Genomic DNA, 22,148 nt, shown 5'->3' on the forward strand with positions numbered 1-22,148 from the left:
GGAGGCAGCAGCTGAGCAAGGGCTGCGCAGGCTGCGGCGGCTCTGCTGACTTGTCTGGGCAACATCCTGCGCCGCTGCACGCCGACGAGGACGGGCTCGGCTGCAGCGGCATCGATGGCCCCAGCCACCAGCGCCGGGGGCTCCCGGTGGGTTTGTGCCACTTGGCTGCGGGACGGGGCCTCGCTTGGGTGCAGGCACCGGGGGGGGCTCAGCCCCACGCTGGGTCCGGCCACGGCCCCGCTGCCCCCTCTAGCGGCACCCAGCCCGGAGGGGACGAGCACAGCACCCACACCGCTGGAAGCGAGAGCCCCCAGCCTGAACAGACAGCCCTGGCGTACGGTGACACTGCGCAGACACAGCAGGACCCCGCAGCCTCCTGGGGCAGCTGTGGCACCCACACGCTTGGCCCCGCAAACGAGCAGGGCTCGGAGCAGCCGGGATGCAGCAGGAGGAATCAAACCTCGCAGCGGAACCAGGAACTGGCACCTGGCATCATTTAGCAGCCCTCCACCGCACTTCCCGTGGAGTCCCAACACCCCGTGTTTGTTTTGCTGATAGAAAGCCTCTGACAAACATGCAATCATGAGACATTTAGCAATCGGAGCGTGCTATGTAAATACAGCATAATTTATTGGTTCCATGTCAGAGAACTATAGTGGTATTTGTACGCGTGTCCTAACGATAGCACAAGAAACAAGAGTCATGTATATACAGAGATTCCAGGACACAAAAAAAACTTTCTAATGAAGAAGTGGTTAGTGATAGTTTGGTCACTGTTCACAAAAACCTTTTCACTCCCTGTAAACCCTGCTCCCTGCTCTCCCCCCGATCCTAGGTAGCCCGACCTACCTACCTGGGGGGATGGCCAGGCTCTGGCCAGGCAGCAGAGCTCTTGTGCAAGCAGGAGGTAAGGCCCCTGGCTCTGGCTGCCCACCAGACACTTTGGTTAAGAGGAGACGCATGCGGCAGAGCAGGGAAGCGCTGCTAAGGAAGAGAAAAGGTTTAGTACCCTAACGGGAAGCAGAAAGTGGTCCACACAGAGCCTGTAAGCAAGGCTGGAGAGCAAGCAGCCCGGTTCCTCGGTAGGGTCTGCGTACCACAAGGAGAAAGGGAAGCGCAGGTGTTTGAGAAGCCGACCTCCCCGTGCTGGTCCCAGCGCTTTCCCTCTACTCATTCCCACCAGGCGCGGGTCCGCTTGTCCCAGCGCTGCCAGCGCCGAGCCTGTCCCCGCAGGGGCGGTGCAGCAGGAGCAGCTCAGCTCAGCGCTGGTGCAAGAGGCAAGAGCAGATTCACAACAGGAGCGCTCCGGCGCAGCACAGCTGCAGGATAGATCAGCAGCAGCAGCAGCTCTGGTCTGGCCATGAAAGAAACCCAAGTCTGACTTCTTTCACAGAGAAAGAAAGGAAGGGCAGGCCTTGGGGACAGGATGCCAAGTGCAGGGTGAGCACAAAAGCAGCTCTGTCCAAAATCTGACCACACGGCCAGCGGAAGAGGTGCTGGAACCAGACAGCTCCTTGCGGTGCCCCAGTGAATCCGTGTGCACCAGCACTTCTTCCCCAATGCCCACACGTAACCTCCCTTCACATTTAGGAGGTGGGGGTCCGGAGGGACGTACCGCTTCCATCACAGCGCCAGCTCCACGGCACGGCTCTACCTGGCGCACCTGGCTCGGCTCCTGGTGCCACCGCAGCGAGGGGGCAGAGGAGAGGCAGCACAGGCTGGCTCCTCCCTCCTCAGAGGACGAGCATTCCCACCAAGTGGCCAAAAATACTTTTTTTTTTAATAGAAATTACTATAAAAAAAACTAGTTTATCTAGAGCATCTTTAAAAAAATATTCCTGCAATATCACAGTTTTACACTGAAACTCATTAAAAATATATAGATTTCTTTAAGAAAACGTCTCTGTTCTCCCCTTGATTCATGTCTCCAATGCAGGAGTGGGACTCTGTGTCCTCGGAAGGGATGCCGAGGTGAGAGCAGGACGGTCTGATCTCAGTGGCACATCCGGGAGGTCATTTCCTTCTGTCAAAGGGACACGACAAGGAACCATGAACTAAGATCCAAACTGCCAGGTGAGGGTGCAGATGAAAAAATCTCACCTTTGTTCAGCTGGAAATACCCTTCTCAGGCACGCGGTGACACCACCACCGAGCGCTCCAGGTGGGGCAGGTCTGTGCTCCCCCACCACTCCCAATCCCGGGGCACGCGGGACACCTTCCTCTGCCCCACAGCTCTTCAAATTCTGCAGCTGTAAGCAGCTGAGCCAAACGTCATTGCTACCTCTTAGGTCTACCATGTCACACCCTCCATCCTGCAGGCTCCTTGTGGTGGTGGTGCCCTTGCTCTTCAGGATGGGAGGGGACTTTTGCTCTTCCCTCCCCATCCTGGATGGTGAACGGGGCTGAGCTCAAACAGCGCGTGCAGCCAAGGCAAGCTGGCTGCCCGAAACGCGAGGAGGTTGCTGGAGAACAAGTCATCCTCCCCCAGCCGACGCCCAAACAACCCTGCTCAGCTGCACCTGCACATCCCGGCTCCCATCTTCCTGACTGCCAAACTGCGAGGCCGACCCACGGCCTCAATTCCAGCAATGGGATTTGAGAGGGCAACTGTGACACCTCCACCCCCAGCCCACCCCTTCTGCACTCGCTCCGAGACTCACCAGTGGTTCCAGCTCCTTGGTGTCTATTAGGTTGAACTCTTTCACAAAGTAGTAAAAGTGCTTGTAGCAGGTGTTCACGTGGGCTTCCGACCCCATCTGGGTGATCCTGTCGAAGTGGTGGATGTAGACATGGACGAAGACTCGGAAGAGCCTGGAGAGAATCTTCTTCACCACCGGGAGGAAGTTCTTGGGGAAGGGAGTACCTGGGAGGGGAGACACGGCCATGAGAAGCTTCACAGAAGTGGGAACGGGTTCCTCAGGAATAAAATAAGTCGTTCTTGATAGAACAGGTACGTTTTGAGACAAAAGGGAGAGAGTTCTGTCCAAAGTCATCTCCAGTTCCCCTCTCCTTTTTCCTTTCCATTTCGGGTCAGATTTTTCAAAGCATCAGTTTCTGATGTGACAGTCCTGCACACCATCAATCGCTGCGAGCAGCTGAGAGCTGAAAGCAGGAGATCACCATCAGATTCCCACCAGCTGCTGCTTCACTCCGAGAGTTTTCTTCTACTCCTACTTGGCATGTTTATATAAACAGTGCAAAATATTACAAACTACTGAGCTCTGCTCCAGAAGCAATTTCCCCAAAGAAAGAGTCAGAGATATCCCCCTGCAGCTGTCTCACAATTTGATAAGTCTTTAGCTCTTTGGTTAAAAATTAAAGACATTTGGGTCCCCTGTAAAGGCACCAGCGGATAAGCCTGCTCTGAGTTCACTGGGATTTGTTTAGCCAGGGCCTGCAGCAAAGCAGCCTGACCAAGTGGCCAGCTCACAGTATTAAAGTTCACACAGGTCCTTTCTGGAGGAACAAGGATCAGTGAAACCCTTTCAACACCCTGCAAGAACTGGTATCAGGTAAAAGCAAAGCTGAGAACAACAACTCCACAACCCTCCTGCTGCCGGAAACTTGCCTTGCCGCCCTGAACAAAAACACCCTATTTATAGTCCCCAGAGAGTTTTACGGAACAGTCCTAAATAAAGGCAACGCACCCTCCTGGGTGCCAGGAGGAACGGATGGGGAGGGTTTCAGTGCTTCAGCTGCCTGAAGGACCAGCTCCTCACAGCCCTGCTTGCACACGGTTTAAGCAGTGCTTTGGCAGTGGTAGAAGAGCCCCGTGGATGCAGACGCATCCCGCACAGAGGCCAATTGCATCCCGCCAGAGCCCCGATGGCATAAACGTGGTGGCAGGAAGGAGGGAGCTGAGAAATGCCCCCTCCAGCCCTGCCTCTGCAGACGCTGCACCTGCCCCACGGGGGGAACAAGGCTGCGCTGCGACAGGGGACGCGTGCAGGGGCAGGAGGGGAAGGCAGCCCCTGGAACCCCGCTTGCACCGGGGCTCCAGCGTCACCCCAGCTCCCCAACGGCCGCGCCGAGGAGCCTGGCAATCGCCCAGGGCTGCTCTGGGAAGGCAAGGAGCTGACCCTGTCGTGAAACACCCCAGGGCTAGCGCTGGAGCAGCGTCGTCCCCCCTGCCGCCGTACACGCCTCTGCTGCATCTGGTCTTCGGCCTTCCAGAAGGTGGGAGCTCTGAATGTCATCATTCGTATTTACCTAATGCTCTGGATACTGAACTCTCACATCTTATTCACCCCCCCCCCAAAAAAAAAAACAAAAACCACAGCTTTTTTGTCCCAAACGAGTACATGAAGCTGTGTATTTGGGATTGCAGATTTTGTCTTTGGTCAAATTCTCCTTTCCATCACCCTGGCAATAGATGAAAATGCCGCCCCTCCCTCCGTGCACGTGTCAGCATCCCACCCAGCTGCAACAAACAACCGACTGCATGCCAGCAAGCACCGAGCTAGAAAGGGCAGAGTCAGCTAATGCCAGCCTGCAACAACAAAGAGGCTAATTAGGGAAACATGGCCACCATCACCAGGCCAACGCAGAGCACGTGCACTGAACCCACACCAGCAATCAGCTCGAAAAGAGCTGTCCTTCAGGAGACCACGTCCAGCAGGAACTGCTGACGGTCATGTCAGAGACTGCCTTTTTAAGAGCAGCCTCTTATTTTCGTTCCCTATGCTTGGCTTAGCTTTGCTTCCCTCGAGGTATCCACGACTCCAAATGAGATCTGCTACAGCTCTGGGTATTTTAGTGCTCAAGAAGAGGCCTGAAGTTTCTCAGGTGCTTGGAAGAGCTTATACACCGCCGGCCTCCAAGCAGCCCAAAAGGCAATAGCTCTACCACAATGGCGACCTGAGCAGCAGTGACCACGAACAGCATCTCCTGGACCAGGACCTGAGGGCTCAAAGAAGGCTCTGCACCGGCCTCCCTCCCCATAGCTGCAAACAGAACCCAACTCACCAACGTTAGTGGGAAAGATGTCCTCGTTGTTGATCTGTACCTCGATCCAGTCCATCAGGAGGTTCATGTACTGGGGAGCGGACAGGGCCGTGGGCTTGCGGTACTTGTGCTCGTCCTGCCATCTGTACTCGTACTTGGGCCCCCCGGACATGACAGGGCAGGACTGCTCCGTGCAATAGTCACTGATGGTGCCGTAGATCAGGTTGATGCGGTTGAAGAAGTCCACCACGTGCACTGCCACCCAGTCGTTCTGCTCCTCTCCCGGCGGCAGCTGGACGGCCACCTTCAAGTCCAGGCCAGCGTTGAGCGAGGCTTGGGCTTTCTTGTGCAGCTCGAACCGCTGAGTCCCCGGCTCAAACTTGCGCTTGGGCCGGAAGGTTTTGTCTTTATTGAACACTTGCTTTAAAGCATGGGACATCTTTCTTCTCTTCTTCTTTTTTTTCCAGGCCCGTAGCGATGACAGCTGCAGACACAGAGCTGCTGGGCCACTTCCTGGGGCAGGGCAGCGAGGACTCTGATCTTCACAGAAACCTCCTTCTGCTCATCTGGTCCTGATCTGCAATGCAGCACAGAAGGGCAGCGATTAGGAGCAGCTCTCTCAACAGGAAACCTGGTCTAAATCCCCTAGGAAGAGATCTGGGATACCATCTGGGCCCTCGCCCCCAGTCTGAGCAGAGCAGGGGCAGCCGGCGCCAGCTTTTCTTTTCTTTTCTCTCCTTCCAGGAGAGCCCGGAGCAGAGGAACAGTCCGGCCATCGGGGGCGAGCTGGGCTGGGCCAGGAGCCCCCGCGAGCCCCCCTGGGTGCTCAGCACGGCGACAGGGGAGCCAGAAAGGCCCCCAGGAAAAGGGTGCGATGAGAACGAGACAGCAGGGAGGGACGGGGCCAGCGCAGGAGATCACGACATCAGCACAGCGAGACCCAAATCCCTCCGAAAGGAGGAGAAACTCCAGCGCCAGCGATTCAGGCGGAAAGCAGCAAAGGTTTAAGAAAGGTCAAACGTTGAGTTAGGCTTCACTTGAATCGGATCCTTCACCTATGCTTTTCTCCCCCCTCTTTGCACACAAACCTACTCCAAAGGTAACTTTATGACATCCTACAGTAGAGCCCAGCTCTGCTGCCAGACGTATTCTAACAAAATACCAGTCTGACCAGGAGCTGCGTGTGCTGTTGTAGCACTAAGGACAAGACGAGAACGGGCTGAGGGGAATGAGAAGTCGACGCAGCTCAGGCACCCGTAAACTCAGTATCCCGAAACAGCACCAGCTTCAAAACCAGCCACAGCCTCTTCTGCAGGTGCAGAGAGCACAACTGCGTTCCTCCTTCCAGCTGAGCTCACTCCATGGTGAAGCCTGGTTGAAAGCTCCAGGACCAGGAAAGCTCGTCTTCCTCTTCCAGTCTATGAAAACGAATTGGCTCTGAGAGGCTGAGACACGAGTTAAGATCTTGAAAGGATGCTGACAAGAAACACAGCTCTGTTTATCTGCAGCTAATTATACCTCCTTTGTTCCCACATCCATCCCTTCATATAATTTGTGTCAAGCGGCTCTTTGATGGAAGCTCAAGGCAGAAAATTGTACCAAAAATATTGTTTTACATGTGTTGGACAGAGAAATAAATAAAGCAACAGAAACTCAAGCTGATGCACTACAGAATGTGGCAAGTAACAGTTTCCATAATTTTCTAAGAAAACAAGCAAACAAGTCCCTTCCACCAAGCAGAAAATCTCCTTAGCTGTAGTGTTGTTTAAATAGGTAAATAACGCCCCCAAACTCTGGCAAGAAAAATTTCAAATTCGGGTGAAGACTACCTTTCTGCAATTCAGCCCGTCTTTAACAGATGCTGCATCGTGCTTATCAGCATTTCTTCTTTGGAGAGAGATTAAAGGACTTAAACCAAGGCCTCTTGTTCTCTTATTTAACGACAGTAAGGAAGAAAACCCAAACCACCCCAGCTTGCCCCGTAAGAACACACTTGCCTTTCCCTAGCCCTTCTCCTGCAGGAAGGGGCTGAGCCAACTTTTCTGCACAGAGATCCAAGCTCTGGCTGCGACGCGGGCCGTGACCACAGCCACGACACGCACTGAGACAAACGGAAAATATTTTCTTGCGGTTCAGCAAGATTCACCCTGCGTCGAGTGAGCGTGACGGCGCCCACGCTGACGCCACGGGCTCTCTGCAAAAAGTGCTGCCGGAACGGCTGCTGCTGTGACCCTACCAGCTACCGCACCGGAGTCAAAAAAAAAAAAGAAGAAAAAGAAGAAAACCTCCAGAAAACGCGACCTTGAGAAGCCTCTGATCGCACCGCAGACTCGGTGAGAGGAAGTAGCAAGGGGGACGAGGAGGGATGTCTGAGCAAGGAGCTCTGGTTACCCAGAGCTGTGTCACAGCCTGGCCACATCCTGCGGCTCGGTGCGGAAGCGCCGGGGCAGCGCCCACCCCGCCGTGCCCCAAAGGCGCCGATCGCCCCGCGCCAGCAATGTGGAAAGCAGGTGCTGAGTCTGCAGCTACTTCCAGCAGGAAATCGGTCCCAGAGAAGCACTTGCACGCGATGATATCCTTACACTGGAGGTGGAGAAAGAAATATCCTTTAAACAAGCAGGCAGTAAAGATGGAGGAGCACTGCCCTTCGTACAGCTCTCTGGAGGACTGGCAGCATCCTCGGTGTGGTACAACAACTCTGTTCCTACTTGTTTAGGAACTGTCTTAAGAATTCCAGTGGTTCCCCTGGCATCCGTGCTGGGCCCTGCAGCCACAGCCTGACCCGGGCTTGGAAAACCCATCCCTGTCCGGTGAAAGGGAGGCTGGGTTGAAACCGAATAGCAAAGCTGCAGAGTTTAAAACAGACAGACAAACAAAAAAAAACCCTGCACATGTCAAGAAGCAAACATAGACCATTTTAGACCATTTTCCAGAAGAAATGATCATTTGCACAGGGTGAAGAGAATTTTAATACGGCTTATTTGGTATCAAGGCAGCGTCTGCCCTACAAACAACTTCCTCTTCCTAACAGACATCATTCTTGAGAGCTGCGGAGCTCGACACAGCAGCAATCATCTTGCAGACGATTCAGCATCTGTCTGAAGGCATTAGCAAAACTAGTAGCTAAGACTTCAAGCAGATTCAGCATATTTAATTACGGTTTTTGAGTGCAACTGAACTAAATGAAGCATTTGGCACTAGAAAAAAAAGAAAGAAAGAAAAGACAGACCAAAAGCATCACTGACATTGCTTGAAGATGATATCACATGTACAACACCTTCTTCCACAGGCAGGAGTCATTGCTCTGGCAGCGCTAGAACACTGTCTTTATGAAGAGGAGAAAGGAAACATTACACACAATTAGGACATGGGACATGCAAAGCACCTGAGTGGGATTTGCGAGCTTCAAAGACGAGGAAAAAAAATCCCAACACATGAACAAACCTGCAGTACATTTTGTTTCCTCCTCTCTTCCAGCCAGCCAAGATTACGGCGGACGTCACCGGTGCAAGCGGACCTTGGCCATCCCTCCCACGAGATCACAGAGCCGCCGCCAAGCCCTGCACCGTGGCAGGCTGGCAGGAGCAAAACCACCCCGGCTTCCCCGGGGGAGCGGCGCTGCCGCTGCTTGCAGGGACTGCAGGGACGGGGCTGGGCGCCGCGCGTGGCTCCCCCGGCTGCCACGGCCGCACAGTGCGGGGCCGGAGGCCTGGCCCTCCCCTCCCTTCCCAACCACCTTTTATCCCCTTACCCTGCTCCTACAGCTCCAGCCCTAACGCCCATTTCTGCCGACGGCGACCCGGGGCAGCGCCCTTCGTTCCCTCTGCCATCCCTCCTCCGCTGCCGCTAGCAGCCGATCACGCAGTGCTGCCTCATTTTAAAGGCTCGGGGCAGAGGGAGCCCAGGCGTTACTTACCCGGCTCTCCTTGCTTTCACACGCAGCTCAGAGCGGGCACAAAAAAAGGAAAGAGCAGCCTCCGCCGCAGCCCCTGGAGGCGGCCTCCCTCGCACGCTGGCCTCCCAGCCGTGGCGCTGCCCCCGCTGCGGCCCCGCGGGACGCTCCGCACGCGGCCCCCCACCCGCGAGCAGGGTCCCACGGCGGCTCCATCGCCTCCGAGCGCGCCTCGCGCTCCCCTCCGCCGCTAACAGCCCGCAGAGGCGCGTCGGGGAGCCCCTACCTTCGTTCTTAGCCTCCTGCAATCGCTCTGCTCGTCTCTGCAACTCCTGCGAGCGCTTGCAGGCTCCGAGGCAGAGCTTCCTCCTTTTTGAAAGAGAGAAAAGTTGGGTTTCACGCTGCCGGCGGGGAGGGGCGAGGCTCGCGGCCACTTCCCTCCCAGTGACCCCAGCTCCAGGCAGCTCACATCCTGCTGCGCGCTCACCAGAGAGCCCTCGAGTAAATCCCAGCGAGCACCGCATTTCTCAAAAATAATCCATTCCTTGAATTTCCTTTTACGGAAGCCACGCTGCTGTCCCGCAAGATGGCACCAAGTGGTACCGATGCTAAACATTTACACGAAATCCTGCCAAAAGTCCCTTCGGGGGCAGCTTATAACTGCAGCCCTTCGGTGGCGAGCCCGTGCCCATCACCCCCCCCGGCCCCCCAAAAGCACGAGGTAAGCAGGGAGCAGGGGCCCCCCACCCTCACAGCTGACGCAGAGCTTCCAACACAGCACACCAACTCGCGTGCCAGTTCGACAAAACAGCCACGGCACACGAGACGTATCGAACACTTCGAGGCAAGACTGAATTTACGGGGCGTGCCAGAGCAGCGAAGCTAGCAAGGCGGCCTCAGGGACCTTAAACAAAAAAGCAAAGACGCACACGCACATGGTTTTCATAACTTCCCCCCCCACGCTTTCACAAATACCTTCCCACAGCCATTCTGCTCAGTTTCTCGGTAAAAGATGATCCTGGGTTTCTATGATCAAAGGAGAGATTTTAATACGGAGAGCGAGGATCGGGCCGATTACGGCCAGCGGGGCTGGACGGGCACCGATGACGGCAAGTTTCTGTGCCTCTAAAGCGAGTCTGGCAACAAGCACGACAGCTTACCCTCACCGGACGAGGCCTGCAGCTGCTCTTTTGAACAATTTTACACCACAAGGACCAAAAGGTATGCCCCTGTGCTTACCTTGGTTGCGAGCGGGAGGGCGAAGCACGACGAGGACTATCTGGGGCAGAACACGAGGGTTTAGGCTCACGGCAGGCACGTCCGACCATTCATAACTCCTGCGAGACGGCGCTTCCACGTAGGCCGGCTTCCTGTCTGGCACGGCGGCCTTGTGGCTGGCCGAGGCAGCTGCCAATGTTTTTCCCAACGCTAATCACCCCCCTCCGTACGCTCCGTAACGCTGCCCCTGACGGCGCGGAGCTGCGCGCCCCCCAGCCGAGGAGACTCGTGTTGTTATTTGGAAAAGCCAAAATGGAAACCGCGCTCCGGAGAGCTGAGCGGAGCCAGGCCAGAGCAGCGCTTCTCCTCTGCGAGGAAACTAAAGGCTGCGGCACGAGGAGAGCCGCGAAGCTGCCCTGCACGCTTCCTTTTTCTTCCCATTTTCTCTCTGCTCGCTGCTGCCAACAGGGGCCAGGAGCTGCTCGGAAGGAGAGGGAGCACAGGGCAGCGCTGGCGCAGCCGCATCGATAACCCCAGACTGGGTCGTGCACAAGCAACAAGTTCCCTCTGCTGCTCAGCAGGAAAACATCCAAATTTTCCTTCTGGAAACTGGTTTAATAGCGGCCTTAACAACAAATGGAACAGGGCCACTTCGAAACGCACATTTCAGATGTTAGATTCCCAAGGCTTAAACAAACAAAGAGCCCTTTATGCCCCACAACAAAGTCAGTTTTAAGAAAGTCCTGCTGGTCGCCAGCCACCCCCATACCCCGCAACTTAAAGCTGCTGCACAATTTGGGAACCCCGAGTGAAAACCACACAAAGACCCCATCTCCCAGGTACTTCCCGGAGCCAGGCTTGCTCGGGGGCAGGACAGTCTCTTTGCACAACTTTAAGCCATGCAAATGTGGAGCCGAGCAGCATTTGCAAGTAGGCAAGGAAAGGAAACGGTATAAAAAGCACAAGAAACGTTATGGTCGGCTTTCATTGGTATCTTCCTTTTCCCCTTATAGGCTATGCATTTGGCCAATTTTACCCTCCAGTTAGTTGATAAAATAAAGGGGAAACCCCTGCTCAGCTCCCTGCTCGCGGGGCCGAGCAGCCGGAGGCGCGTTTTGGCCGCCACGCGCGGGATGCAGGAGCAGGAGGCCAGCATCAGCTGCTCAGCTCGGGGCTTGGGATGCTCCAGCCCACGCAGACACAGCGGTGACAACAGGAGGGACGGCGTGGGCTCCGTGTGACGGGCTCGCATCACAGGCAAACGCTCACGGAAGGTGCAGGGCCTGGAGGACGGCTTCTGGCGGGGCAGACGGAAGGCTGCATCGCCCCGAAATTCGCCTGGGAGAGGTCAGAGGCTCCAGCACCGCCTGTCGCCACCCGGCCAGCAGCCGCAGATGGTTAAAGAGCCACACGAGAAAGTCAGCTTCTAAGGTCACCCCTTCTACTTTCCCTTCCCCAACAGGGTCAGAGAGCAGATTCTGCACTTTAAGATCTTCACTTAAAAGCCTAGGAATGACCACAGCGCAACAGGAACGTCCATTAGAGCCTGCATAATTACCGATCTGGGGCCGATTTTCCTGCCCCTTACGTGCCATCTGCATCTATTGCAACGTCAGAGGCACGGCTGTGTTGGAAGGCTTCCACGGGTTGCACTTACACAGCTTCGGCCAGATCACGGCTGCGTGTGGAGGCAGAGCTCATCTGCTGCTGGCTCCGCAGATGCTGCCTTGAGCCGACAAGCTGGGTCACGACTCCGGGAGACAGGTTAACTGCACAGACAAATATTTCTAGGATAAACCATACTCCGTGGGTGGCTGACGGCACGCTCAGAGCAGCTCTTTTCAAGGTCTGCAGGGCTGTATTTTGAAGGCGGCTCGTTCAGGAACACCTTTTGCTGCCCTTCAGCCCAGTTCTGCCCCTCACCAGGGGACTCGTAAGGGGCAGCGCGGTATTTATCGAGTCCGAGCTGTGAACTACACATTTCTTCCTGCTTTCACGGGTTCCACATGATCATCCTCACTGAGCAGGGGCATTTTTGAACCAGCAGCGGTTTCCTCTAACTTCAGGATCTGCCGGAGCGGCAGGGATGGCTGATTTGGAGCGCGAGTCCTGCCTTCGGGAGGTGTCCCCCAGGGAAGGGGCCGGGGCACGAGCTGGCCGCACGGCCAGGGCCAGTCCCATGGACAGTGCCGCTTCTCCCCACGTTAGCATTACGCTTTTAAAAGAAAGCTGTATTGTTTCCTGCTGAAAGCGGGTGCCCACGAGGCCTGCTCCTCTCCTCCACGAGGAGATGTGGCAGCGGCCCAGCACACTAACGTGTCTCCGGGCAGCAAAGGCAAGGAACAAGCCCACTGATGTGGAGCTAGAGATCACCTCAAGACAAACCACATCATAAGACCTCCTGCATACAGTGAGGAGGAAAAAAGAAAAAAAAGGCCCAGACAGCAACCCCAACGTAAGCCTGCAGTTAAGATCAAGAACAATTACGGTGGCTTTCAGCTTAGTAACGGGTCTTACTCAGCTTCTGCTTCCAACTGGAGCACGTATCGGATGGCTCCAGCTCATTTTCTGTTCCCCAGAAGCCAGAGCAGAGGCACACGGCCAGGGCCATCGTTCACCCAAATCCAGCCCCTACCTGGGCTGGGAGCTGGGGGTCTCCTGCAGCCGCTGCATGGGTGCTGGTGGCAGGGAGCAGAGGGCAGGCTCCTGACCAGCCTCACGCTGCCCTGCAAGGAGGTCTGCGCTGCCACGGGGTGGGAGGACAGCCATGCAGCCCCCAAGAGGATGGGGGCAAACACCAAGCACGGTCACCGCAGGAGTTCAGCCCGGCAGCACTCGAGCCCCGGCGGTGCAGGGCCAGCAGCACAAAGGGACACCCGTCAGCATCGCCATCTTCACCTCTTCTCAGAGAGACTAAATAACGACAAAGCGTCTACTGACTCCATCTAGACTTCTACAAGAAGTCAAAGCCACCACAGCTGGATAGATGTGCATGCTTACAAAGGTTTTCTTATGGCCTTCATCGTCCCTGTTCCCCCCCAGAGGGGTTGTTGGGCTCCCTCCCCTCTGCTCCCCGTGCACCTGGTGTTCTCGGAGCAGCAATTCACCCAGGAGCCCTCCATCATTTCATCGCGAGCTGAGCAGCACTTTCAGCGCAGCATCAGCTCCAGAGGGAGCAAGAAGCAGCGCAAGACAGGAGTCGCAGATAACGCTGCCTCCAAGGGGCATCTGGAGAAGGGCAGATGAACGTGCAGCCTAAGGTGCATTCTTCATTGGAAGCATTAGCTGGATATTACGTATTTCTAAAGATAATCTCCTAAACCTCCAGCAAAGCTGGTTATGGATCCACTTAGAGCAGCATTTATGGCTCAAGTATCACAAAGTACCCTCCTGCCTTACAAGAAATTAAAACTCAGAAGTTGAAGGCAATTCTTCTCCCAGATCTGAACTCTTGTGGCCAGGATGGGTTAGGTTTTGCAATCTCCTCTCTGACCCCACATGCTTTCACTGCTGACAAGGGAAACATTTTTCCTCTGTGTACTGCGGCCATAGAGATCTCTGGCCCACGTACAGAGAAGCATTGGTTACAAAACACCGTTACGTCAACCTCCAGTCCGACCTCCACAAACAGAGCTAAGCGTGCCACTTCGGTCTGGGTGGCACTTCACATCCCATCAACGGAAGGGCCACGTTACAGCCAAACGTGGCCACAAAAGCATCTGGCAAGCAGCTCCGTGACAGAGGCCAGCTAAGCCACAAGGGAGGACTTTGCTCGAGATGACGAGCACGCTTCAAGCTCGCCGAGCCCCAGCCGAAGGGACAGGAGAGCCCAATGTCCGTTCTGACTATGGCACAGTCAACTGTGCAACCTCAACAGGTCCGGAGAGAACCCCAGACCCTAAAAGTGAGCCAGGCACAGGGAAACTGCTCCCTGCGCAGCGTCTGGGCCCAGATCTCCTGTGCAAAGCAGGAGCATCAGTTTCTGCTTCCCCGCCACCAACCTGGCGTGAGCTCCCAGCACTCCTCTCCTCCCTTTCTGGGAGTTTAAAGAGGTTCTGAGCCTGCTCGCCCTCCTGACCGAGTCAGCTTTGCAGGGACGTGACTAAGACAGAAACTGAATCTAAGACACGGAATACGGGGTCCAAGAAACGACGAGAGATAAATGCAGAGCTGGATGCGAGCCCAAAGCTCTGTAAAAGAAGCAGAGTGCAAGGACAAAGCACTGGGGACTGCGATAAACAGGTGGCTGGGGAAACTTTGCGTCTCCTAGCAAAAAAAAACAACTGCCCTGCAACTTAGCGGAACAATTCCAGACTGGAAAGGGTTTAAAACAAAGGGATAGAAATGAAGGACGCGTGGCCACTCTTCGGGTCAGAAGGGGACCCTGCCTCTCGCTAGCACGGGGAGGCTTTCCCAACCTTCCCAACCTCCTGCGACAGGCGCCGGACACCTTCCCAGCCCTCCCCGCCCCGACGGCTTCCTGCCCTGTCCTCTTCATCCCTCCTGGCGCGCACCCCAGATTTCTTTTAGACGGCGACAGGGGAGATTTAGGTCGGAAATTAGGAGGAAGTTTTTCGCTCAGAGGGCGGTGAGGCCCTGGCACGGGTTGCCCAGGGAGGCTGCGGACGCCCCATCCCTGGAGGCGGCTCTAGCGGGTGGGCACCCTGCCCGGAGCAGGGGGGGGGGAACCGGGAGATCTTCGAGGTCCTTTTCAACCCGGGCCGCTCTGCGGGTCTACGAGGTGATTCCGGGAAGGAGCTCGGGCGGATGCGCTGCAGGTGAGCCCGGAGCGGGCCTGGCTCCTGCGGCCCCCCCGCGGCTGAGGCGCCGGGCGGCGGGGCTGGAGGCGGGGGGAGGACCGGGAGGGAAGGAAGGAAGGGCCGGGGGGCGGCAGGGCGGAGGGCAAGGACCGGGGGGAGGGAAAGAAGGAAGGGAGGAAGGAAGGACTGCAGGGAAGGAAGGGCCGGGGGGCGGCAGGGCGGACCGGGGGACCCTCACCAGCAGCCCCCCGAGCCCCAGGGCCGGCCGGGAGGCCACGAGGCCGCCTTTCCACGCGAGAAAATAAATAAATAAAACAAACTCAAACCAGCCAAAATCGTTAGCGGAGAGCTGCAGGGGGCTCAGCGCGGCCCCGGGGACCGCCGGGCGGGGCTGGGAACCCCCCGGCGGGGCTGGGGACCCCCCTTTCCCCGGCGCTCCCCACCCCCCCCCCGGCCCTCCCCCAGCCCCCCCGCACCTGGCCGGCCGCAGTTAGTCCGTGGCGGCGCGGAGGCGGCGCCCCTCGTGTGGCCGCAGCGCAGCTCCTCGCGCTCCTCCGCGCGCCCCGGCCCCGCTCCGCCGGCGGCTGCCGGCACTACTTCCTCTTAAAGGGGCCGCCCCCCTCCGGCGCGGCGGGGAGGGGCCGGGGAGGAGGCCGGTTCCGCTTCGTTTTCTTTTTTTTTTCACCTCGTTTTATGGGATGGGAACCCTCCTGGGGGTGAACCACTGCCGCTGTTAATGACCCTTCCAGCTTTTATTATCCTTTTTTCCTTTTTATCCTATTATCCTTTTTTTAATCTTTTTTTTTCTTTATTTATTCTTTAATCTAGCTGTTTAAACTCCTGAGCAGAGGAACCGTTCCCGCCTCTGCCACGCCTGGAAGCTGGAAAGCGGCAGCAGCCCGGCTGCAATTCCCAGAGGAAATTCCCAAACCTCCATCGCCCCGAACTTCCCCCCTGGGCCCCGCAGCCCCAGCCCAGTCCCGCAGGGGCCGGGGTCTGACTGGGGCCAGCCCGGGCTCCCCAAGCCCTTAAACCCCCTCCTGCAGCCCGGGTTTGGCCCTACGAGGTTTTAGGGGCTCAACTCCCCCCCCTTTTTGTGTCAGGATCGGCGAGCGGCCCCTCAGGGCTGCGAGGCGCTCACCTAACAGAGGGCACCTGCCCCCAAACTGCCTCAGCACCGGTGGTTTTTTGGTGACAGGACAGGGCTGAGAGGGTCGCTCCCTGGTGAGCCGGAGGTGCCCACCCTTTGCCCCACCTGGAGATTAAACAGCACCCGAAGCTGAAGCAGAGCCCTCCAGTACCTGAGATGTGGGACACTAACGCCGTTAAAGTTCACAACAAGGGAGCACAGCGTGCCTGGGGCTCGGCCCAGTCGCTCAACACACTGCAGAATTTATGCAGCACTGTTCAGATCTTTTTATTTATTTACTTTTCCCTCTCCCTGAATTAGGATTAAGCCACAGGAGGTGGGGGGAATTCCTGCTATGGCTGCGAACCCATCCAAGCCAAGCCAATACTTTAACGGTGCTTAAACGAGCCTCACGTGCAGCCCCTGCCCTTCCTCCTGCTCCCAGGCCACCACCGTTTCCTATCGCATGAAATATCCTCACTCCAGGCATTTCCTCTCGCCCCTGCTTGTGCCTTGAAAGTTAATTCAAGGAACTCTTGAGCAGCCTGTGAGGAAAACAGGTTGTTGTGGTCCCCTGCACCGTTCTGAGCCATTTTGTCCGCTTGCCTTCCCTTGGAGGAGGTGTGACAGGAGCCTGGATTCCCTGGCAGCAGAAGGGGTTCTCTCTTCACCTGGGCATTCAGCCGCCCAGGCCTCGCAGCCCTGCTTGGCCAGCACAGAGCTCAGAGCATCGCCTCAGCTGAGCTTTGCCAGTGCTTATCGGGGACAGCTCTGATGTAATTCACACTTCTTTGTAATTAGCAAAAGCCGGTTATTCTTAGAAACCTTAATGGATTAAATTAGAGATGATATTGATGGAATGAGATGTTGACACAGCAAGCTAATGACATCCTGCTGCTAAACCATCTCCAAGGTGAAGCTGAGTCATGTACAGAAGGCAGGGCGAAGCAAGCAGCACTCGCTGGCACCTGGCTCATCCCCAGCCCCATTTCAGCCCAGGGCCAGATCCGGACCATGAGAAAGCTCCATCTGAGTCCCAGGCAGCCGCAGGCATGTGGTGTCACCCTCACAGGATTTCTCATATTTCTTCCAGCCTGCAGTCCCCTCCAGGGGACTGCAGCCCATGCTAGGCATCCTGCTGAGCACCTCGGTGAAATTACTTATTAAATTATTCATTAAAAAACAAGGAGTCTGGCTGCAGAGCGCAGCACATGACAAAAGCTCACCCTGTTTGGTTCTGCAGTAGAAATGCTGGTTCCTGGAGTCCGGAGAAGGTTTTCCTCATTTCTTAACACAGTTATCATCTGCGTGGTGTGACAGAAAAACAGGCTGAGATGCTCTTTAAACACTGGCAAGGCTCAGAAATCAGGAGGAAAATTTAAAAATACCAATATTTAAACCAATGTTCACAATTTCTAGAAGAAAAGCAGTCTATGACCTACAGCTGTCTGCCTGAACAGGAAGATGTCATCCCTGAAATAACATTTATCACCTGATTGACTTGACGAATTGAAAACAGGATTCACTTTTACTTTCTCAGCCATGGATAAACTCCCTGGCAGTGCAGTCAGTGTGTAGGAGTTGGATGCGATGTTGCAAGCAAATCCCTGCCCTGCAGGGAAGAGACAACAGTTCAGTTTCTCAGCCCGGTTCAGTTTCTCAGCCCAGCAGTTTGGTTTTCGGTGGCACAGCCTCCTCTGGGATTGGGTTTTCTGTGCCCTTGTCAGAGCAAAAGGGGAACAGAGAAGTGCAGAGCTAAGGGTTGAGCTCAGAAAATCCCCGAGTCTGTCTGGTTTTCACAGAGCAGGTGCTGTGGTAAAACGTCAGGGGAAGGGTTGGGTCTGGCCACGAGCAAAAGGGAGAGAGGAAAGCTTTTTCCCTTGATTTTTGAGGGCAGTAGTGGTGAAAGAGGAGCAAGGACAGGATGAGACTTGAGGCCTCAGCCACAGCAGCAAGATGTCAGCACAGATGACAGCACCCGGACAAGAAGGAGATCTCCAGCCCCTCCGCAAGACTGGTGCGGGGTTGTACTGGAATGGAGAATGTGCAGAAGGCACAGCCGCCCTTGCAGGCTTTCATTCTTCCAGAACAGTCCCCATTTTCCATCCCCCCCCACCCCCCCCTTTTTAGGGCCAAAAGTGGAAGAGATGTTTCTGCACTCTCATGCTTTGCTCTTAGCCCGGTTCAACTCTTGCTTGGTCAGGGACAGGTTGCTAGCAGTGATGTGGTCACAGGGGCAGCACATAGTTGAAGTTTCAAATAAGAAGGAGAAGTAGCAGAAAACACAGCTGTCAGTTCAAAGGGAAGTTTTTACAAACATTAGAATGAAGGAAGTCAGAGGCAGGCGGTAAGTCCCTGTGAAGCCTAAAACCAAGCTGTGCTAGAAGCACAGCAGTTAACCAAAACCCAGAGCCTGTAGGTGGATGGTGGGGAGAGCTCACTCAGGTCCTGCACTTAGGGCACTGTTCTACACTTCTGCCCTTTTGCAAGCAAAACCAGGGGGATCTCAGTGCTCTCTGAAATAAGGCGTGGTTCCAGGTGCCCCCATTTCTGCCCCAAACTGGCAGCCCTGACCTACAGCTCATTTCCTATCATTGTTCTTGGAGAGATGCACACAGCACCGGGCTGTGAGCAAGGCCTCCTGCGGCTCGGAGGTCAGCGCGGAGCCACTGATCCCACGCTCTGCATCCAACAGCCACAGGTACAGGATCGCTGCTCCTCAGGGGAGGAGCCGCGGCAGCTGCTCCAGCAGCATCTGCACATCTCCAGACAACACAGTTGCGAAGAGACGTGAACCTCCAAGGAATAGGTGCTGCTCTGTCCAAGACATGGCATGAAGCGGCTGCAACTGCAAGCCTGGAGGCTTGGAGCGTGCCACTCTCCTTTCGCTGGAAGGATGGTGCTGAGCACCATTTCTTTTACATACTCGTTCATAGCATAGTGTGCAAAACCACACTTAGATAAGGACTGATTTTCTATGTCCAGTTGCTCAATGAATTTTGACAGGACGTAAATGCAGAGAGCAGGATAGAACCCTGCCTTGCTGTTTGAAGCCAGAAGTGCACAGGCACCAGGTTCACTGGAAGCTCCAGCACTGTCCAGTTAAGGTCCTGCAGCTCATTAAATACTTGACATTTGCTCCAAGTGGTTCCTGTTGTTTTGTTGTTGTTGTTTTTCTCCATGCAGACCCTCTCATTTGCAAAGAGACTGATGTTTACTGTTGTTTTCATCCTGTCAGATTTGTGCAGTTCCACAAGACAGCACAGCAAGCAGGCAGCCTCCCTGCAGGCCAACCTGGGAATACAATGTAGGGCTCACAGTGCATGCAGAAAGCAAATGACTTGGTGCTTCCTTCTGCAGCAGGAGCTTATCTCCAGGTAATGGGGCCAACAAGTTAATGCAAGCAATGGGTTTTTCTCCGTGCAGAGCTGGAAGCTCCTAACTAAATATAAAATGTCAGCTCAGTTTAAAATACAAGAGATAAAGAACAGCACCATTCCAGTTTATCACACTGAAGATCCCTTTTCTCCTAGTGCACTTCATCCTTAGAGCTGTTGCTGCTGGGGGAGCAGGTGTGTGACCAGCACCACACAGGCACATCATGGAGACAGCTGGCAGGACTCTCCTCACTGCTGCACACCCCTCCCCAGCTGTTAAAAAAAACAAGAACACAAAAAACGCACCACCCCATACAATTCTCACATCTTTCACAGCTTTCAGAACAAGATTCGGCTTACCTACCCCAAAGACACAAACCACAAACACTCAGAGTTGGGGTACGTCCAGGTCAAATAACGCTTGCACAACCCTTTCCCTTGATAAGCATACAGCACTTGCGTGTTGTACAGCAACTTCACAGTGGATAAATATGAAAAAATTAATTTCAGAGTTGACCTGTATTATAGTGATGGGCACAACAGCCTACTGATAAAATGTTTTTGGGTCCATACAAACTTGTCTTGTAAAGTGACTATTTACAAAGCCAAAAATTTAACTTTGTTTTGAAAGTTTATTGGATCATCTTGACACAAAATCATTACAGCAGCTTGTGGTATGTTTTTTTTCTTTTTTTTTTTAAGGGAATGTTGATAGCAAATAAATTTGTGAATGTAACACATCATACAGTTTCAAAATTCTAGAATCACTGCACAGGATTCCGTAAGAGAAGATTCTACATGCTAAAGTGACAGTTTCCATCCATGAATTAAAAAAACACTAATTGAGGAACATTATCCTTTAAGACAATTTTAATATGTTCAGTTTCTAATACACAAACTGGCTAACCAAGGGAGGTTGACCAATACCAAAGACTAACACTTCACCAGCAGTGAAGCCTGCTGCAAATGAATTCCTGCAGCACACAAGTGCTGTCAGAATACAAAGCTGGTCCTAGCAATAAAACCACAGTAGAGCCTTTTCAAGGATACCCTAATACGGGAAGAGTGTAAAGAGCACAATACACACTTAAAGTACAAGACATTAACCCTAAGGATAAGAGCGACACTTTATCCTGCTCCCTACATAGGGTTTTAGTTCAGTTCCACTGGGCATTGCTGACACCTGTTGGGGTGGTGCTGGGGAAGGGCAGACAAGCCCAACTCCTCCCTGGGGGCCTTTTGGTAATAGCAACCAATAGTTTTTGGCTTGTGCCTCAAAGCAAAACCGTTCAAGCACGTTCTTGCTGGGTATGGAACAGCAAGTAAAAGAACTGAAAAAAGCAAAGATTTTGGAGAAGGACATCAATTAAGCATATCTGCAAAGGACAGAACAACATCCCTTTCCAGTCAGTGATTCCACAAGATTTAGTGCAGAATGGGCTTCACTCCGTAGACCCTTCCTTTCTTCCCTTGGAAGTAACCTCTAACAGACCTGTGCCGCTCCTCACCGAGCCCTCCCCTCCTGCCACCCAGGCAGGGCCAGTTCTGTTGCGGGAACCTAGCTACATTTGTGCTGCTAAATCTGTTCCCACTGCTGCGAAGGCAGGGCCAGATGATGCTACAGAGACCGATGACACAGCACAATGTTGCTGATCTCACAGCACAGAGGAAGGGAACAGGGCTGTATCTGCAAACTGTTTGGAGTACAAGGGATTAAACGTGGGTATTTCTCTAACCTGATATTGGTCAACCTCAGCTGGTGAGCAAAATGATACAAAAGCAGGACCAGACCCCTTTGGATTTCCAGTTTCTTGCTACACCTTAACTTTTCAGGAATGTGAAATTGAAGTGGACTCAAAATGCATCAGCAGAGACTGCTCAGAGGTGAGAGGCAGGAGAGACTCCATTTGCGGGGACAGTCAACAGGAGCAGATACCAAACAGTAACACTTTCAGCCTGTGTTTTATGCACTCACTCTCTACTCTTTCAACTGTCACTAAAAGGAGGTTAAGGCTCAAGGCAACTACTATAAACAAACTCAAACACCCCAGTTCCAACAGGGCTCATTTGGATTAGCTCTGGGAGACAGAGGATGTTTATATGCTGATCACAATGGATCTTGAAATAATAATAATAAATCACATTTATGAAAAAAAAAAGGCCTTCAGGTCCAGCACCAGCCTCTGCTAGAAATATACATCAACTACAGCAGCCCTGAAGACACTCCATGGCTAAGGATCAAATCAAACTTCCCTGGCAATAAGCACAAGCAACAGACTCTGTGCTACTGTTGATAAAATTCTGCTTAGTCCACCATCCCATGCAGATGGCAAGGGTTACAGGATCACCATGAACTGCTGAATAAATAGCGCCCCTCCCTCCCTCCTCCAGTCATGTCACCAGGATCTCTTTGGGCTAGAAAGGGTTAACACCACAGTTTGTAAAAAGTTTTGAAATAAAAAGGTAACATACAGCCTTAAAATGTCTAAACTGCAAACAATGGTGGAGTTAACTGAAAAGCACGTGCCCCAGGATAGTACATGCGTACGAGGGAGAAATTTAACACTTGGGTCTGCTTGTCTTTACACATTAGGTGTGTTTCTTGCAGTTGGAGTATTTTATAAGGAATATTCAGCACTTGGACAATGTCTCTTTCATCTCATCCAACAAGTTGCTAAGCAGGGTAGAATCACTACATTTCCCATCTATGGATACAGAGTTCTCTCCCTTGGAAAGAAAAAGAAAAAAAATCCATTAGCTCCTCTTCTAAGCACAGAATTTTCCTCCCAGCCTAACTTACACACCAGCAACAGCCAGTGGAGCCTGCA

The 22,148-nt window shown here is 54.0% G+C and overlaps 2 protein-coding genes and 1 long non-coding RNA gene across 8 annotated transcripts in view; 1 reads left to right on the forward strand and 2 right to left on the reverse strand.

The window, feature by feature from the left end:
- Positions 1-606: 606 nt before the first annotated feature.
- Positions 607-15,647, reverse strand: MOB3A (MOB kinase activator 3A). Of its 5 annotated transcripts, none has more exons than XM_080565679.1 (4): positions 15,291-15,647; positions 4,966-5,521; positions 2,661-2,863; positions 607-2,023 (listed from the first exon to the last, which is right to left on the reverse strand). In XM_080565679.1, exons 2-4 carry the CDS (start codon positions 5,381-5,383, stop codon positions 1,994-1,996), a joined length of 651 nt encoding a protein of 216 aa, XP_080421805.1. In that variant the 5' UTR covers positions 5,384-5,521; positions 15,291-15,647; the 3' UTR covers positions 607-1,993. The 5 variants fall into 5 exon arrangements, with proteins under 5 accessions (XP_080421805.1, XP_080421808.1, XP_080421806.1 ...); XM_080565682.1 differs by lacking the exon at positions 15,291-15,647 and adding an exon at positions 10,076-10,214; XM_080565680.1 differs by lacking the exon at positions 15,291-15,647 and adding an exon at positions 9,123-9,211.
- On the forward strand, positions 10,410-21,479 carry LOC308181887. The gene is made up of 2 exons (XR_013941606.1): positions 10,410-14,832; positions 15,643-21,479. It is a non-coding gene; the product is annotated as an uncharacterized lncRNA (long non-coding RNA).
- AP3D1 (adaptor related protein complex 3 subunit delta 1) overlaps positions 19,933-22,148 on the reverse strand; it is a 45,047-nt gene continuing 42,831 nt past the window's right edge. For both annotated transcript variants that reach the window (XM_080565660.1, XM_080565659.1), the window contains exon 32: positions 19,933-22,047. In XM_080565660.1, coding sequence (XP_080421786.1) covers positions 21,952-22,047 — 96 coding nt within the window. In that variant the 3' untranslated portion in view covers positions 19,933-21,951. The remainder of the gene's footprint in view (positions 22,048-22,148) is intronic.

This window comes from Anser brachyrhynchus (assembly GCF_964034855.1).
Source record: "Anser brachyrhynchus genome assembly, chromosome: 23".
In the NCBI taxonomy this organism is placed as follows: Eukaryota; Metazoa; Chordata; class Aves; order Anseriformes; family Anatidae; genus Anser; species Anser brachyrhynchus.